Genomic DNA, 20,254 nt, shown 5'->3' on the forward strand with positions numbered 1-20,254 from the left:
TGCTTACAGTGCTTTTCAACCCTATAATGGTATTCAAAGTTCTTTGTAACTTATTTGGCTGACAAGTATACAGCAAAATTTAATATTGTCATCCCATAGCATAGAAAACTGCAAAATCTTCCTGATAATGTGCATACTGTAACACAAAGACAGATACGTGGCTTTGGCCTCCTTAATTATTACGTAATAGTTGCGTATTTTCCTTCACAACTGAGAAGGAATGTGTTGTTCTGTAGAGCAACAAAACAGCTCATTTGCACACATATGCCTCAGAGCTCACTTTGAATGATGAAATATTACTTTTATCATAATTACTTTGAAATCATAGACAATCTTATACTTCCAGATGGAGATGTAAATACTGGAAGATAAGCCCTGTGTTGTGGAAAATATGCTCGTAAAACATAGCTCCTCCATGTGCTGCAGAAATTTATCTGCCTATATTTATGCATTCTTTGTCAGCTATGTATTCAAAAGGCAAAAGGTCAAGGATTCAATATAAAAGGTTACTTCCCCTGCTTGAAAGTTCACTGACCCCAATCAACCAATCACCTGTATCGAGTAAGTTCAAAGTGTGATTATAAATCTGTGTTCATAGAGGGCATTGGTTCTGCGAGTGATTCAGACATCCCATTTCATGGTGATTGGAATGCTAGTCTTGCAACTAGTTCCACCTTGAACATGAATTCCTGGGTATTTATGCTATACGATCTATGGGAAACAGTGGTGTTTAAAGGGAATAATCAAAACTTCTGTAGAGGCTGTGGCTTTCATACTCATGTTACTCCTTTCCAGTACTGCTTTTGGGTTTCATGGTTGCGGCTTCAATTTTTATGCAAGTGGTGGAGGAAAGCTCCTCTCTGGAACTTTTTAGCATCATGCTATGCTTTAGTTGCTGGTAGCTCAAGCAGAAAGCCTACAAGAAAACAGGTGGTATCCCCATACCATCAACAGTTCAATATTATTCATATCTGTCAAACCTATTACTGCTTCTAGGGGTAACCTGCACATTAGAAACTTGTTAGATGTTCAGTGTTGTTCATGTAGAGCTTGCATAAAGTAGTTGCACTCAAAACTAAATCCACCAGCCACAAGTTGTTGTCAGTAGTCACTGCTAGAATGTTGCTTACCACCCATTCATCATCATCATCGCCATGCATGCCGGCACGCATTCAGCACCATCATCATCACCACCACCCCACCCCCCACTGCAATCGTTGCCGTCGTCGTCACTATCACCGTCACCACCACCACCACCACCTCCACCGATCCCCCCGTGGTCACCGCCGCCCCGCCCCGCCGAGGAGGACGAGGTTTTGCCCAAGCCTCAGTTGTCGCTCCCGGTGATCACGGCAGTGCCGTCATTCGGTGCGCTCCCTGCGCTGTTCGCACTCCCCGTCATTAGGGTGTCCCCGCCCACACCCGAGGAAGGTTTGTCGGCGCTTGCAGTCTCATTGTTGCACCACATTCCACCGTTTGCTGAGAGTGATAACTGATGTCTTTGCACGAGCACTGCTTGAAATTCGTATTACATTTTATCAGAGTAAACTCTGACTGTGGAGCTACAACACTAGCTCCCCATGCTCTGTCTTAATTTGTGAGTGCATTTGTGGGGTGACAACAGAAACACACCTATCAAAGTGTGTTCAGTCTGTTATGTTTGATGTTTAGGGATGTTTTCATCATTTTAACTGTCCCGGAGAGATTCTAACAAGTTCTGAGAATATAACAAGGTTTACTCTGTAACGTGTTGATGAAGGTGATTTCTGAAATATGGTGTTTGGTTTTTGAATAACATATTTTAAGATGGATGATGAGTGTTTGTTTTGGATGGCATATAAAACAGGAGACCTAAAATAGATGTTGCTTGTTTTGCTATTTTATTAAAAAAATCAATATTCGACTTTGATATGTTTGATGAGTTGGGTGTGATCCTCTTTTTAACTACTGGTATTCTTGAAATGTTCCCTAACAGTCTGCGTTCTTGTGAAAAGTTTTACTTCATAATGATAATTGATTTAGAAGACTTTGAAGAGAGATTGTATGTGGTTCTTAACCCGTTGAGGACGGACTGATTTTGCTACAACACGCATTTAACACGCATTTCCCATAGACACCTGCCCGAGTATACTCGGGACTCGTCCTCAACGGGTTAAAGAAGAATTTTTTGAAATTATCGATTGGTGTCTGTGCTGAATGAGAAATAAAGGGACACCTGGATATTAATCATTTTTATTTTGAGGAGTAATTAAGATTTATTTTGCTTTGTTCTCTTTTTCTCTTTCAGTATTCTTTTCTGTTATAAGATACATGTTTCTGCTGATAAGATACATTACAATTCACCTACACTGCCATGTGGTTACACTCTGATAATCATACGAAGTATGAGTATGGAGCCCAAAAAAGAAGCTACTTTACAGACCACATTCTAGTATAAAATGGTTCTCTTAAAACCCTGTCTTTGCAAGTATTGACTCACTTGCTGCAGGGGTTGAATCCGATTGGTATACTACTACCCCAAGTAAATATAAGCTGTGAAATTACACAGGGAGAAAGAGAAAGGGATCTGCCGATGGATCTTCCCTTGCTCTCTTGGCTTTCTCATTTCACTGGCCCCCTTTCCCACCCTTAATCCTGTACCCTGTTTCTCTTTTTCTCCACCGTAGTTAATCCTCTGTGGCATTCTCGTCAACTTCCTATGTTTTCCTCTTTTTTTTTCACTCCTACCATCTTTTTACTCTAAGTCCTGTCTTCATCAGCCCGAAGTTTCGAAACTAGCCCGATGTCCAAATAGCATGCTGTTTGTGTGGTAAAGATGCAAATAGCGCGCTATTTGATCGGGAAAATTTCCCCCAAAATCTTGGGCTAGTTCATGAACTAGCACGCTAATTCATTTGCGTCTTTATCAGCCCGAAAATTTCTTGTTCCCACCATACATTATGGGGAAGCACTGGCTGATGCAAGCAACAGATTACGAACTGTACCCTTCATTTTGCTTTCCGACGAAAGCCCCGTCTACTTATCACGGATATACGGTGTTCCGTAAACTGTCAACATTGATACGATTTGCACACTAATGTACTAACAGAATGGTAGAAAATAGACCTGAAAGCTCATTACATGTATTGTGTACATGATCGAGATCGACAAATTGCCCTACATCGACGTAAATAAGCACTGAATTGATCAGTGTTTTAGTAGTAGCCATGATAAAAAATCATGGGCATACATACTCGAGCAGGATTCAAACCCACGACCTCCTGATCACCGGACAGGCGTCATCTCCACTAGACCACCGAGCTTTCGCCCGACAGCAAGTGTCGGTTCTAATCCTTATAGCATGCAGCGGGTACTGCTTTGTTATTCAATTCATGAATTTCTTCCGTCGAGATGTTTTCATTGCAACTGATTGACAAATTGCCCTACATCGACGTAAATAAGCACTGAATTGATCAGTGTTTTAGTAGTAGCCATGATAAAAAATCATGGGCGTACATACTCGAGCAGGATTCGAACCCACGACCTCCTGATCACCGGACAGGCGTCATCTCCACTAGACTACCGAGCTTTCACCCGACAGCAAGTGTTGGTTCTAATCCTTATAGCATGCAGCGGGTACTGCTTTGTTATTCAATTCATGAATGCTGATCAATTCAGTGCTTATTTACGTCGATGTAGGGCAATTTGTCAATCAGTTGCAATGAAAACATCTCGACTGAAGAAATTCATGAATTGAATGATCGAGATCGACGCGATGAACGCGAGTCGATCGAGCTTGTTACTGAGGTACTATTCTGATACCTACTATACCGAAACGTGTCCGATGTACCAGTCTGTTGTTCACCTCCCTGATTGTACATTCGGTGATACGGGAGATTTGCACAGGGAAATCCACTTTCGAACTACTGGTGATGCAACACGCATACATCAAATTTCGGGCTAGTTTCCCCAAGCGGGCTGTTTCGAGCTGATGAAAACGCACATTCGCAATATTGGGCTATTTTCCCAGACCGCAAAATATCCCGCTAGTTTGAACTTCGGGCTGATGAAGACACACCTTAACTTTGCCCCTTTGCTTTTCATCTGTCACTTCTTCTTCTTCTTTTTTCTGTACTATAACCCTTTCTGTACCAAGGACTTTGGACAGTATGTACAATTCTATGGAGGTTTTGTGCCAACTGGCACAGAAAGCTCACTCAGGGTTAATAAAGGGATGGTATAGTTTTGGTTGAGATGGGGATTCAGTTTTGAACTTTTTGTGATATAATTAGAAACCACTTATATGAAATATTAAAGAGCAAACCATTCTCAATGGTATTCAAAGTTAATTTGATGAAAATCGCGTTTGAAATGACCGAGATATCCAAAAAAACAAAGTTAAACAAAGTGGTCCTAGAAATGATGTGACTCACCTTCAGAACCACTTTGTTTTGCTTTGTGCTCTAATTTCTCAGCCATTTTAGAACTGATTTTCATCAAATGCACATGTAATTCCTCATAGAATTGTTTGGTCTTTAATATTTCATATTATTGGTTTTCAGTTATCTCACAAAAAATTAAAACCTGACTTCCCATCTCAACCAAAACTTTAGTATCCTCTTAACCCGTTGAGGACAAACTGATTTTACTTCAACACACATTTCCCATAAACACCTGCCCAAGTATACTCGGGACTCGTCCCCAACGGACTATAAAGCTTCCTCCTCTTTGTCCATCTCTTCTCTTCTCCAGTCACCCCCAGCAGTCTGCTGTCTCTGCTTCTACTTCCACCTCTATCTCTTTCCAGTAACTCTTTATTTATGTGCCTGGGGACTAGTTAGCCAAACTTGATGAGCCTTTTTCATCAGCACTCAGTAATCCATGATCTAAACTTGACCTCATTGTAAAATTGGTCAGGCTGGTCAGGTATAACAAATCACCTCAGTCCAGCAAGGAAGACCATGGTGACATAATAGGGATGAGGAGAATTATTCAAGTAATCTCTATTCACTGACAACAAGTTTCCAGACAATTATTGCGCCCATTTTAAGTGTGCTTGCCAGCCAGTGAACTAGCACATTAACCCACAAGACCCCCCCCCCCCCCCCCCCGATACTCAGACAGGTGCGGGAAAGGCATGCTTTAGCAATATCTACTCGTCCTCAACAGTTTAAGAGTTAATCTTTGGAAGTTCCATCTCTCTCTATCTCTCTCTCTCTTTGGCTTTCTCTCTTCTATATCTGTCATACTCTTTATATCACTTTCCTTTCCCCTCTTCATTTTACCTTTAATATATCATTCTTTGCAGTGTCTTTCAAATATTTTGAAGTCATAATCCTATTGGTTGAGGTTAATGAGAAAGAGAAAGAGAAGAGGAAAATTCAAACGCGGATAATGAATATAAGTTAGGCTCTTTTAGGCATATACAAAAAGAGAAAGTTGAGTTTACCTGACTGCAGTGCTGATTCTTGAAGAAAAATTCTTGATTAGTTTAGTGATATGTACAATTTGTATATTATAGACAAAGTATTTCAATAGCTGAATACCACAATGATATAAACTGCTATTTGTTTACTTTGTGGAATAACTTGTCTTTCTTTCTATTTTAAATTTTACATGTGACTTTCTTCTTTTACTGATGATATGAGTGTGTTTTTCAGGTTCAGGGGTTGTACTAAAAATTCAAGGAGGTCATAGTGATGTAATGAATTTGTTATTTTTTGCATTCTGTTGTCAATTTTGATGTTGTCATGTGTGCCAGGATTTACATATTTGTGTATGATTAATTGTCAGTGAATGGTAATGTGGATTAATATGAACATGCTGAGTTTCATATTATTGTCTAATGTTCTTCAAAAGTGGAAATGATGGTATGAAACAAAGATAGATTACAAGTACAGACATGTACAATTTGTTTATGAGACTCCCTGTAGAGTAATGTATGAAAAGGCGGCTACATGATGTATATAATAATCAGAGATGTTTCTTGCCTTAAACTGTATATCAGCAATTCATAAAATTGCAAAAATACCAATACAACATGTGTGTACTTACAATTGTAAGTGTGCATTCTTTATGAAAGTTTGGACATGATATTCACATGTTCATTTGCATAAGGTTAAAATGTCATGTAAAGGTGTGCACTGTCAGTATCTGTGTGTGAATGCTAAGAAATGGCTGAAATGAATGATGGCAGTGTTGGTTTTGTTTGTGAAGTTGTTTGTTTGATTGTTTGTTTGCTTGCTTGCTTTTGAAAGGATAGAGCTAGTAGAAATAGTAAGTATCTGGTTGTACCAGTGCAAACATCACACACAAATGTATGTAGAGTACATCATGTGAGCCTGTACATAGAAGGTGTCCTCATGTGCTCCATTCTGCTGAGTGGTGCATACATGAATATGTTTATTATGCATATTAGCAAGGTGGACATCCAAAAGTTCCTTCATACCCCTCTCCCCAGCATCACACATCACACCATGCAAGATTTGGATGTAAATGTGCATCTGACTGAAGACATGGGCACTGCTGTGGCATACAAAGTATGCTTGCATATGGCATGAATTTGCAAAATTTGCTTGCGCAGATGCTTATTACAAAAGCACAGAGAGTATAAATATGACATGCAGTAATTTTACTCACCTGATATGCTGCTGCAGTGCCCGTACCTGCTCTGCCCCTGCAGACCCGCAGTATTACTGTATGTACTCAATATGATGTATCAAAATACCTTAACCAATTTCTAAATGCACATTGCACATGAATGCTAGCATTCTGCTTTTCCCTAACCCATCCCCTGTGTCTGTTTGATAAGCTCTTCCTTTTTTTTTTTTCACCCTCATCCACCCCCATCCATCCCATCCTGTGCCACCACCAGTCAAGACACCGGTAGACCTCTTGCGCCTCCCCAGTCCCCCTTACACTGCCACCACGGTTGACTGGGAAGAGGTCATGAGTTGGGGAGGAGGAGATGGCCAGTTTGAGGAGGACGAGGATGGGAATCTGCTCCTCCCGGGAGAAGTCTCCTCCTCTGGTCTCACCCAGCTCCACTTCACTGTCGACTTCGTGGAGATCCTCCAGCCTGAAGTTTATGGTGGGTGACATCATCATCTTCGTTGTTTTGTGTGCTCTGTATATATGTTAGCATCATTTTCTCTTCAGTCATTTGAACGATCATGTACAAAATTAATGGTATACAGAGCCGTGAGGAGGATATGTGTCACATTCAAACCTGATCTAGCTGGCACCTAAAGCAGAAGACCACTTCTTTGGAGAGACCACAAGATTTTAATTTTCCATAGTGAACTTGATGAGTAATTGGACCAGTTCATGAGACCACATATAGTCAATGGCCTGGAGCAACTTGCAATTGAAGTATGTGCTCTGAACACATAATTATGCTAGTTCTAGTATGGTATAAGAGTTACTGTGTTCTGTGTATAATAGAGAACATGTGCTTGACCTCGTCAAACATGATGGGTTAGGCTTTGTGAGTTTTCTTAATATTGTCTCCAAGATTTTCCAAAGCCTTTTCAGGAGTTCTTATTTTGAAAATATCCGGGACATGATTTACAGTAGCACTTTACCACCTTTATGTTACCACCTGTGTTTAACCTGCATAGAATTTAATTGAGATATATATTCCTGCCTTTTATTTCATTAGGTTAAGGAGCAAGTTGCCTGCAGTAGGGTTGTAAAGTGTCTAGTCAATATATGACTGCTAGTGTCATAAGCATGTCTAAAGAGTTTAATGAAGAGCAATTAAATAATTGAAATCTCACACAGTTCATATCCATGCTTCCCAAAAGGGCATATGAAACCCACCTGTACAAAATCCACTTAATTGGATAAGTGTAAATTATAAAGAGTGCCCACCACTTGACTTGCTACCTGCTCTGTAATTGGTACGGTTTTTCATCACTAATCATATTTTATAAGTATATTATATTGCAATAGACACTTGCACATTTTAATGGCTAGTATAGAGAGCACATAGAAATTTGGCAATAAATGTGATACATTATTGTTATTGCTCTTAGAATATCTCAATCAAAAGGTACCACCAGGAGAAATAAAGAAACCTGATAATTTGATTATGTAGTTATAATCATAGTGAACTGAAGAAATGGTTTCTTTTTTATGTGCAGGTGAAGCATTGTCCCTTGATGCAAATCAGATGTCATCGGTCGGGTCATACAGCGGACTGGAAGTGACCTTTGACCCTCCTTTGAAAATTGAGGAACCCTGGGTGCCAGAAGTACAGGACATAGATAGGATTGACTTACACAGTCCCCCACCCTCCCCCATTCCAGCCCCCAAAGTGCCAACTCCACCCCCACCAAGAGGTAAGTCACTCTTGCTAATGCAGCTAAATTATCATACATCATATTCATAATCTATTATTTTAAATGATATGTGAACTACTGAATAAATAAATGATTTGTATCACTTGCATTAAAGTAAACTTAGACATTCCCAGAAGGGATGATAAAAGGCACATGTTATTCTGTATCATCAAAAAGAAATGTGAAAGAGTCATATTTGTAGTTTACTGTGATTTCATGTACCAAGAAACATATATGACATATGACAATATGACATATTGCAGATCTGTGTAAATGTTGCTGTTTCTAAATCATTTTCTAAATATTGGGCACCTCATTCTTTAGTTGTGTGATCCCTTATACACACAGTATGAGCCTTCATGCAGGGGCAGATCCAGGAATTCCATAAAGAGGGGGTGGCTGTACAATATTAAAGGGGGGGGGGCACAGGCACCCTTCCCTCCTTTTTTTTTTCTTTTTTCTTTTGTTTTAACAAAAAATATAGGGGGAGCACGTGCCTGGTGCGCTCCCCTGGATCCGTCACTGTTCATGGGCAATAGCTTATGTCCTTTAGTATTGACTATTATGCTCCAATAATACTAGAAAATGAATTGAAATATGGTGAAAGAGTAATGAATGGTAAAAGAATTGTCAAACGCATGCCTCTCCTAGCAGTTCCTGCTATGTTGCTCTATGCGACACTACAGCATATTCCTTTTCAAGTGTTGTAGGCACCTATTATGACTGAAGGTAACAAATTTGTGTGTCCTTTGTTAATTTTTTCCCCCCACAGAACCAACTCCACCTCCGCCGAAGTCCCCGACCCCGCCACCTCCTAAATCCCCTACCCCTCCGCCCAAATCTCCCACCCCACCTCCATCTCAACCCAAACCGGCACCCAAGCGAAAGCCAATCGTGAAGAAGAAAAAGGCGCCTGCCCCGCCCAAACCCCCAAAGTGCCCATCTCCAAAGCCCCCTACCCCCAAGCCACCCACCCCCAAGGAGCCCACCCCCAAGCCCCCTACACCCTCCCCTTCTCCAGTCAAGGAACCCACGCCCCCACCACCACCACCAAAGATCAAGTTGGGTATGTATGATTGAACATATTGAATATAATTTTTTTTTTCAGAGTACAAGCATTTCACAATCGCAATGTTGCTGTAGTGTTTTTGTGAATTTGAAACAAAAAATTAATTGCTGTACAAAATGGTGAAAAGTGATATTAAACTAATTGTCATTATAATGGCATAAAGCCATGCAATTTTTCTAAAAAATTAACAATGAAGTGCTTCATGTTTCTCTTCTTATTTCAATGTCATTGAAGTGTGAAGATAACAATCGATATTTAGAGTGTAGAATGGATAAGTAGTACTTTTTCAGTATACTGAATGTATTCTTTCTTGACCAATAAAGCTGTCTATGTGAAACAAATTTTCTGTAATTTTTCATCATCCTGTCTTAATCTCATCATTACTTTTATATGTTTATCATTATTCAATTTCCTGACAACTTTCTTTTTTAACAAATAAAGACAGAATAAACTGACCAGAAAGAATATAAATTATTAGTGGAAAAGTGAGCAAAGAAAATGGGATTCCATCGGGATTCGAACCCGAGACCTCCGGATTGCTAGACCGGTGCTCTACCGACTGAGCTATAGAAAGCCCTAGTGCAGTGTTCGTCCTGTGCCAGGTTCAAGTGTGTGCGTGTGTGTCACACACAAACACACTGCTATAGCTTCTGACCACCCGAGCATTGAGAATTAAGGGTTTCTGGGACAAACACTGCACTAGGGCTTTCTATAGCTCAGTCGGTAGAGCACCGGTCTAGCAATCCGGAGGTCTCGGGTTCGAATCCCGATGGAATCCCATTTTCTTTGCTCACTTTTCCACTAATAACTTTCTTTTTTCTCATATATATGTCCTCTCCAATCAAACATGCTGTAGAATTATAATTATTTTTCTGTGCTCTCTTTTGGCTCAGAACTTGAAACTGTCATCTGTGACTTTATTTCTCATCCTATATTCATTACAACCTCCTCTGTTGAAGGAATTTTGAGCATTTCTGTAACTTTCATCCAAACATTAATCTTTTTTGCAATGAATATTGGGTTACTAGTAATGAATTGTCAAACATGTGCAAAGCATGGGATATGATATAAGTCTTAACTCATTCATGCATTCAAATAAATTCTATAAGTGTTAACTCAAAAGGATATCACTGTAAGGTCAATCATTCTTTTCAGTGAAACTTGAGACATTTGTGACTTTCAAGGTCAGAAAATTTTCAACTTTCAAGGTTTAAAATGAAATTCTGGTAAAAATTGAAGATTAATGTGATTGGTATACTTGGTATAAGCCTACATTATCTATGACACAAAATGAAACATTAATCTTTATTGCAATGAATATTGGGTTACTAGTAATGAATTGTCAAACATGTGCAAAGCATGGGATATGATATAAGTCTTAACTCATTCATGCATTCAAATAAATTCTATAAGTGCTAACTCAAAAGGATATCACTGTAAGGTCAATCATTCTTTTCAGTGAAACTTGAGACATTTGTGACTTTCAAGGTCAGAAAATTTTCAACTTTCAAGGTTTAAAATGAAATTCTGGTAAAAATTGAAGATTAATGTGATTGGTATACTTGGTATAAGCCTACATTATCTATGACACAAAATGAATTTCTTCAGGATGGCCTTGGTCGCTTGTGAGAAACTCAACAAAATTATCAATTATTTATCAAAAGATTGAAACATCCTTAATTATACCTCTAGAATGTTGTACATGTTAATGGAGTCAGATTTCATTTTACATTTCTTGAGGCTGTTACCAACACTTCTCTTTGATACTATCAGCTTAGTGTTGATCATTCATGTCTTATGTCCTAATAATGTATGTTCAAATGATTATTAACAGATCCTACATTGTGTATCGCTGATTCTTTAGTTGTCATTTACTCAAGAGCAAATGATATTGATGTGAAATCAAGAAAACTCCTAAGAAATAGAGGAGGCAATAGATTTTTGCATGTGGGCGTGTGATGGTAGCAACATTGCATAAACTCAAAATTCTTCATTGATACATTGCTCCTCTTTGGTCAAGAACTGGACAAATGGAACTAACACTAATAGTGATTGACTCTCTTGTTACTCAAATATCTGATCCTTGGATATGGATGAGGCATTAACCCATGAAGTACCACGGTATTATTGCTGCTGAGAATGTCTGTCATCCTATCCTTAAATTGGCAACTCTGAATTTTAACTTGTTTCTTATATTGGAGAGAGAATAGATGGAAGTGGTTACATTTATCAAATCTGCAACAACAACAAGCAGAAAAATCCTATCCATCAATTGTCAGTGTCAGATACTGTATTGCCAATTTAAGGATCAGTTATAGATATAGCAATTTATTGGCTTGTGATATGTCTACCATGTAACAACAGTATTTGCTCTAAATGTGGCTCAAATGAAAGAAAATTTTTATTCTCCCTTGTGAAGAGTTATCAAAAATAATGAAGAAAAATTATACTAAAAAGATACAGCAGCAAACCATAAAAATGTGGTTCAAGGTACTTGATGGGTTAATGACCACAATATCAATGAATGATGTATGTACTGAACTGTCATTTCATGTGTCCTGTTTCTGTCCTTTCTTTCCAAATTGCTGGCCAATCATTCTTTTATCTCCATCATCGCATTCCAACAGCGCCGCCTCCATTACCTCCAGTTGTCTATCGTACTCCTCCTCCTCCAACGCCCACTCCAGAGCCTAAACGTAAATCCACTAGGATGAGAAAACATTTTTTATTTTCTCATTCATTTGCTGTGGTCTTTGCTCTTGAGAGTTTTTGCACCACATTAGAATCATTGTGAAGAGCACCTTTACATTCCAACAAAATTTATGTGAAATTTGTATGAATGTTTGATTCTTATGGCAGTATTATTCTGTTTTTCTGTTTTTGACAGTCTTTGCAATGCACCAGTGTATGAGCACATCAGCCTTAAAGTATGTTTTGATAATGCAAAAAAGGTCTGGTAGTAATATATCTTTGTCTGTCTAAAACAACTTGTAATAATTGTTGTTTTGATTACATTATTTTATCCAAACCAGAGTCATAATGCCCATTTCACATTTTGAAGCACCAATTCATTGTGAAGTCTGTCTTTATGGTATTATAGGGAGCACAGAATTGGCATTTGGAAGAGAAAACTGTTTGAAATGTCTCATTTTTTCACTCTTTAGGCTAGGTTTATCATTATAAGGGGAGAGAGAATGTGTTTGTTTGTGTGTGTGTGTGACAGAGTGTATGAGGGGGATGGTGTTCCCGAGATATCATTTTGGCACTTTGTTTGATGCATTCATGTTCTCACACCTTGCCGTGTCGTTTATACTGTCTTGTCGCACATCACTTTACACTTTCCATTCTCTGAAATATGCAATGCTAAAATGTCTGATAACTATTTTTTCCATTGATGTGATCTCTGGTAAGTGTGACTGCTGCTGCTGCTGTATTGCCGTAGTCTTCATAGAACTGTCGGCATTCTCTTGTGTGCGTTTGCTCTTGCCACGGCCATTCTTCCATTTGTCCACTTCCTGATATTGTCAATCCATCTGGTTTTCCTCCGTCCTGGCCTGGCCTTCCCTTCTACCTCTCCTTCTACTGTCATCTGAACAAGGCTGTCTGATCGGCGTTTCCAATGTCCATACATAGACAACTTCCTCTTCCTTAGCTGGGCAAGCAGACCTTCTTCTTCTGAAACTTCTACTCTTTGACGAATCCATGCACTGGTCCTATTTATCCAGCTGACCTGCGCCATTCTGCGCCAAACCCATAGCTCAGATGATTTTGTCATCTTCATTTGACTCTGCTCAACTTTCTGCACCATAGAGGGCTATGCTCCACACGAGAGATTTCTTTAGCTGCTTCTTCGGTTTCAGGCTAGTATCTTTTGCCTTTCGCAATCCAGTTAGTTGGCTGGTGGCATCTCTTGCAATTTCCAGCCTAGCACAAATCTCTGGTGTAGAGTCTCCATCGATTTTTACCATTGAGCCAAGGTGTTTGAAGTGGTTTACCTGGCTGATTGCATTTCCACCAAGGGAGATCTGTTCTTTACTACCATGAACCATATAGCATGAGTTTTGGCTGAGTTTATATGGAGACCAAATACACCGTGTATGGGGATGTGGCTGCATTTCTCTAGTTCTGCTGCTTGTTTTTCCAGTTCTGTCTTTGAGCGTGCGAGCAGGGGGGTGTCATCGGCATAGCGGATATTCCATATTGCTCCTCCGCCAGCATTGCTACCTGATCTTTCATCTAGCGTCTCATTCACCTGTCGCAAAATGGCTTCCCCACAGGCATTGAAGAGTAACGGGGACACAATGCAGTCCTACCAAACTGCTTTCTCAAGTGGGATCCTGGTCTGTGTGGCCACCTTCTACTCTTATAACTCCTGTAGCTTTCTGAGTATATTCTCTCAAGTAGCCAAACTAGATGTTTAAGATTGCCATAATCCAGGAGAGTTTTCCACAAGACAGCACGATTAACCGCGCCACAGTCATCAGTCATCAGCCACAGTTGTTGATTTTGTGTTTTCACTGTTTTCTCGATGCTGTTTGCGAATGGTGAGGTTAGCGTCAGATGTCCCTTTGCCAGCGAGAAAACCAAACTGCTCCTCTACGATCTGTGGTGTTACAAAATGTGCTAGCCTGCTTGGAATAACTTCTAGTAGCACTTTAGAAGGGTGGCACAACAGACTGCTGCTTCGATGCTTGGAGCAGTCCCGCATTCGTCGTACCTTTGGTAAGGTTATGATTTCAGATTGTGTCCAGTCGCTTGGCCAAATACCAGTTTTCCTGATGTTATCAATCATTGCTTTCATGGCATGTACAGCAGTCTCTCCTCCTGCATTCTGTCATTTCTCCAGAGGTCCCATCCAGACCAGGTGCCTTACCATCCTTCAGTTTCTTTATTGCTGCTCTAATTGTCACTGTGACAACTATTAGCAATGATATCTTTTTGAAAATCATCAGGAAAGCAGCACTCATCTGTGTATGTTTTCTCAGCAAGAAATGATATTATGTAATGTGAACTGACAGCAACTAGAATCTGCCATTAAGAATCCATAGTGAAGGAAAATTCAAGATACGTTCAGATTTCTCACTGCTACATGTATGAATGATTTCAAGCTTGAATTTTGCCTGTGCTGTAATGAAGGCAAAATAGAATGTTCTTTGCAGATATAATGGTGGCAAAAGGTTATAGCTTTTTTTTAATGTAGTGAAACTTCTCACCCTGACTGTACTTGGCACATGCACTGGGGGGCTTTCTTCACCAATTGGCTCAGATGTCAAAGCCCCCTTGCCCCTATTGTGTCTCTCTGCACCCCCCCCCCCCCCCCCCCCCCCGACTGAGGCACATTACTACTCCTTAGTTGGTTTGCTAACTTACAATCAGGTCAAGTTTGTAGGGATTAACTGAATTCTGATGCAAAAAGTAGAACGTTTTACATATCTAAGTGTCTGAGCACATAGATGATTTTGTACTTTTTGTTCTAGAATATAAAGTGTCTTTGTCACTGATTGAGGTGTTGCACTGATCATGTGTTTGTTTATTCGCTTTTTTGCTGTATATTATTGAATAACTAGTGAAATTATTCATTTTAAACATATGTCTTTAATTTAGAATTTTCATGGAGATAGTGCAAATGAAAATGTAGAATAATTCAGTAATCATCTAGAACCATAATCACATGAAAATTTTGAAGCATTCGGGTATCATTCATTCCTTTGTCCTGATCTATTTCAGTAGTATTTTAGGATTTCTTAACTCTATGGTCTTTTAAATCATACTTTCCCTGCAACAGACCTTTGCCCACTTTTATAGTTGGTTGTATAAAAAGCCGAAATATTTGTTCATCACCTCATGTTGTAACTAGCATATTATATCACAGATGCCATATGTTATGCACAATGTTTTCCATATTCATGTGTATTCATTTGGTCTGTCTTCTTTTCAAAATGAATTGGACAACCAGTTCCCACCCCAGAGCCCACACCCGAGCCCACGCCTGAACCCGAACCTGCCATCCCCACGCCGGCCCCTCCCACTCCAACCCCTACACCCCCTCCAAAGGAGCCCACGCCTGAACCAGAGAAGGTCCCCCTGCCGCCAGCAGAGAAGGACCCCGAGTTTCTGGCCGAGATGGAGAGACAGAGACTGGCAGAGTTGCGGCGGCAGAAGGCGCTGGAAGCCTTCGAGAGCCTGAAAAAGAAATTTGTGATGCCGGAGAAGGCGGTACCAGAGGAGTTATCATTCAAAGAGTGTAAGTTGAAGTTGGAAGACTGCGATGCAGAAAAACTTAATTCCAACAAAATTTGTAATTAATGCTAGATTTGTTGTAAAGATCATGGTAGCATTTATGTGTGAAGCATGGATGGGTTCTCATACAGAAGGTAGGCAGTCATTTATTTGCCATTATGACAACTCATCCTTAGCATATCCAGGTCGAAAGATGTTAAACCATTCTTTGACAAAACTTAGTGATTGTACAAAGTCTTCTTGTAGTAATAGCCATGCTTATGGTGTAGTCTTCTTGACATACAGTACAGTGATAAAATGACTAAGTTTGGAAGTGGCTAAAAATTGATAAAGTTATGAGAAGTTGCACATTTAGGAGTCATTGATTAATTTACGAGATTATATTTCATGAAGTTTTGCCTTGTGTAGTGTGGAACACATGCTAAGTGCTAAAAATTCAAATTACATGTACCTCTTTATGCCACCTTATAATCTTTAGTATCTTTAGTTTATGTGGTTTGTTCAGGTCTTCTCTTTACATGTTGTATCAACCATACATTTAAAATATGTTTGTCATATGTTCTTTTTCCAGATGGCTGGCTGGCCCAGTTTTGTATACTAAAAGAAGAGAAGGTCAGAATGTACCAGATGGCTTTTAGTACGGTAAGTTGTCTGATCCTTTTTCCCCCTCCACCCATCATCTGAAGAAAACATAAAGATTTGACTGACATTACAAATCTGAACACTCATATTTGAGCAGAGAATAATTCTCCTATCTAATAGAAGCCATTTTCTTGTTGAATTAGAACTGAAGTCATTAGGACTTGTTGATATTGGCATTTTTTGGTTATCAAAAATGGTGTCACCAGGCATTTGCATCTGTGTAGTGCATTATGAGCAGTTAAGTGGCTTTTTTTCTCCCTCTCTAATACCTCCAGGGGCATTCCAGGAAGCAATATGTTTAACAAGCTTCCTGATGCTGTCCTAGCTCACGTCTCGACATGATCAATCCATTTCCTGACTTGATGCATTGTTTCCTGTCTCAAAATTCCTTCATTTTATTTCATCTGACAAACCTGTTCATACTCACCCCAAACAAATGCAGCCTTTCTTTAAAGCTAACCTATTTATTCATTTTATCTTATTTTTTAATGCCCTTTAAGGTTGATGAGGATGAAGATGGCTTTTTGAGCCCTTTTGAGACCCTCCTGGCTCTGAAAGGCATCACAGGAGCTTCCACACTGACTGAGAAAGAAGAGGCCTATGTCCTAAGAGTAAGAAAATCTCTCTCAAGAAATCATTCATTATTAATCATGTCTGACACAGTCAAAATTGATTGTATGTGTTTGTGTGTAAGAATGTGTGTGTGTGTGTGTGTGTGTGTGTGTGAGAGAGAGAATCTTGTATTAACGTCATGTAAAGTCAGTTGCCTAGTGTTAAACACAAGAGGAGGCAGCGTAACAACAGAAGTATTGATTATCTTTTTTCAGGAACACATTACTACAATTTACTTGAAAGTACTGTAAAAGGGGATATTTTTGCATGAATATATTTTTATGCTTGACTGGGTAAGATGAGTTTCTAGGGGTTTTTAATTCCATGGAATCAAGACATGAACTACTGGACCATAGCAAGCAAAATATTCCTGTGCGTCTTATTTTTTGCTCTGGTTTCTGGTTGCGCAAAATGCGAGAAAATTTTAGCACCACAAAAATTTCCACTTTTACAGTAATAGTGCAGTGTTTCAGAGTCAGCTCTGATTTTCGTCAAACGTACGCAATTACGCCATCTTCAGTAGGCAGTCATTTTCCGTACATGGTTGTCTTCCTGACACTGATGTGTCTGTGTGTTTAGGTGTGCTGCTTTTCAGGAATATGTATGATAAATGTGTACAGTGTATGTTGTAATAACATCAGAACTGACCAAGTTTGTGCCACTACTGATTGTTTGCCCCCCTCAGGTACTGGAGTTGGCAGATTACAACCTGCACCATGGCACAGACTTCAGATTATTTTCCCTCATGGCGGCACTCTACCAAAAGATTTCTTCCATTGAGTGAGTATAGATAGTGGAAAAGAGGTTCCATGTTATTGGATTAAAGGCTTTAAAAGGGCCCAATGACACCAAACAAAATATAACCAAAATAGAAGAGGCAAAGTCACTCTCATGCTGGTGGTCAGTCATCGAATTATTCATTTGAAGAATTGTGGTTGTCTTTTTAGTCGCAATCCAATGTAGTTCCTATACAATAGACCCAGGGTCTTATATTTCTTGGCATGTCTGTAATCCATGTGATTTATGGCCTTACGGTAACTTGTGCTCAAAGTGACAAAAAGAGAATTAGCTAACAATCACATTTTTTTAATGACATGAGATGTGTCAGTATGACTTTCACAGGTTCACTGTCATCACTTGCCTGCTATGTCTACATTGAACAGAGTAACAATCAATTGTTTAGTTTTTATCTTTCATATCTATTTTGATAATATAAAGCATGACTGCCAACTGAGTGTATATTTCTTTATGCAGCACATACTAGAGTTTTGTTGAAAGCAAAATCATCAAGAAGACTGTCAACCCATGATTTGAAATTGTCCAAAATTGATGGTTGAAGTGCCAAAGTGGCATTGCCTTGTAGAAAGTATTCCCAACTGAAAAAAAAACAACAACAAACAAATCACACTTTGAAATGCCCATATCTGTTTACTTTCACCAAGATTGGTCAGTAATTGAGTATTCCAGCATTGTATGTGCAACTTATAGATGTCTAAATTCATAAATTGTTTATTTCATCTTCTTCTTTAGTGTGTTTGTTCGCAATGTGATTGCCAAAATGGACTTGGAAACCTTGGACTGGAAAATATTTCGTGCCAAGGTGAGTAGAGTTGATACTACATTGGATGGAAATGATTGATATTGCAGGTTAAGTACATAAACAACAGGAATTTTATCATGTGGGCATGTTCTTCTTGCCCAGCTTCTTTTAGGTATGTAATGAGAATAAATGTAGTGCCATTGCTTGATAAATAATCCATACTTCAGGACAAATCTTCCTACTTTTCTTCGGTATTCAATCTGCATCATAATTCTAATTGTGGTTAGGAAAACAATCAGGTTATTCATTTCATTAATGACATGATGTTTTGCTCTTGAAATGTAAGTATGTGCTTCTTTAGGTTGCATATTTCCATTATAGTTCAATAAAATGTTTGTAAAAATCCATATTACCTTTGTCTCACATACCATAGATGTAGATCAAAGAATATCTAGTATTAAGTTCTGTGAAGGAACTGCATGGTTTTGTGAGATATTGTCATAATTTTACAGTCATTGCAGGTATATTAGTATAAAAATTGCACAAACCCTACAATGATTTTGAGGGGGAAAAAGTCTATTTAGATGCACTTACATTGTACATCTCCAAGCTTCTATAGTGCCGTTCCTATGAGATCAGCTGGTCAATTTTTGTCAAGTGGTCCCATCTTTTTCTCGTGAACCTGCAGGAATTGTTCAACTGGTGCCTGGATGAGACCACCAGGCAGCTGAAGATGGACAAGCTCCTCATCGAGCTGAAGGCGGGCGGGGTGAGCCTGGAGCACCAGCAGGAGTGTGAGGACATCCTGGGCCCCAAGGGCCCCATGGACATGCTGGACTTCCTCACCTACCTACCCCTCTTCATCCTCACCCATGACTCGGTTGTCAAGAATCCCCTCGACATGACGATGGACAAATGAGTCAGCAATATTTTGGCAGAGAGAATAGCTGGAGAGGAATTGGAGATGAAGAGGAGGAGGAGGAGGAGGAAGAGGATGATGAAAAAAGGATGAGGATGAGTTCCTGTAAGCGTAGATCTTGTGCAATGTTGTGCAGGCCATACTCCAAGAGATTTAAGACTACGTATGCCTTGTGCTCAATTCCTGCATGCAATACTTACACTGACCTTTGCTTGACCATGTGAGATGGACAAATTGATGATGTCATGATGGAAGAAGGGAAACCAGGAACTGACTGACCATTACTTAGAGAGACCAAAGTATGTGGATGCAGGCCATCCAGTCAGAGTGTAGGGGAGCACCCCTTGTGCTAGAAGGAGATGGATCATCAGTGGTGTCTTACTACTGCTCCACCAGTTGCATGCACATACTGCTGTCTCTGTATAAAACAAGAGTGTTGAGACACTAGAAAGAGGATTGAAATTAGGAATTTCTAAGACTTTCAGACAAATCCAAAGAAGTTTGAAGAAGTACTGTATTTTCTCCGTCCATAAGTCATTACCAGCTGGAAATTAGGTTTGTTAATGTATAAGCTTGAAGAGGAAACCTGAAGCTTTCACAAAATTAAATTGAGCAAAAAGAAACTTCAGCTCTGGTGACTCCAATTCAAAGACACATGACATTGCAAGCTAGTGATACAGTGGACTCCCCGTTATAATGAAGTCCTTTGGACTGACAGTTTACTACCTTTGTATCAAAATTATATTATAACCGAACAAATAAACAATAAAAAACATTGATCAGATAATTTTGCGGCCTGAATTTTACTTTGTCATTACTGAAATTTTGTTATAACTGCATTTTTTTATAATGGGAGTGCACTGTACATGTATGTGTAAGAACTCTCCTAAGGTACATGTAGAAAGATGAAG

The 20,254-nt window shown here is 39.4% G+C and overlaps 1 protein-coding gene across 1 annotated transcript in view; it reads left to right on the forward strand.

The window, feature by feature from the left end:
• Positions 1–19,423, forward strand: part of LOC140229097 (uncharacterized) — a 38,421-nt gene extending 18,998 nt beyond the window's left edge. Inside the window, exons 8-18 of the mRNA XM_072309363.1 lie at positions 6,854–7,069; positions 8,124–8,321; positions 9,094–9,387; positions 12,842–12,865; positions 14,206–14,223; positions 15,347–15,634; positions 16,202–16,272; positions 16,773–16,883; positions 17,570–17,664; positions 18,415–18,484; positions 19,113–19,423. Coding sequence (XP_072165464.1) covers positions 6,854–7,069; positions 8,124–8,321; positions 9,094–9,387; positions 12,842–12,865; positions 14,206–14,223; positions 15,347–15,634; positions 16,202–16,272; positions 16,773–16,883; positions 17,570–17,664; positions 18,415–18,484; positions 19,113–19,343 — 1,616 coding nt within the window. The 3' untranslated portion in view covers positions 19,344–19,423. The remainder of the gene's footprint in view (positions 1–6,853; positions 7,070–8,123; positions 8,322–9,093; positions 9,388–12,841; positions 12,866–14,205; positions 14,224–15,346; positions 15,635–16,201; positions 16,273–16,772; positions 16,884–17,569; positions 17,665–18,414; positions 18,485–19,112) is intronic.
• The last annotated feature ends 831 nt before the right edge of the window (positions 19,424–20,254 follow it).

Source organism: Diadema setosum, chromosome 5, assembly GCF_964275005.1.
Source record: "Diadema setosum chromosome 5, eeDiaSeto1, whole genome shotgun sequence".
Taxonomy (NCBI): domain Eukaryota; kingdom Metazoa; phylum Echinodermata; class Echinoidea; order Diadematoida; family Diadematidae; genus Diadema; species Diadema setosum.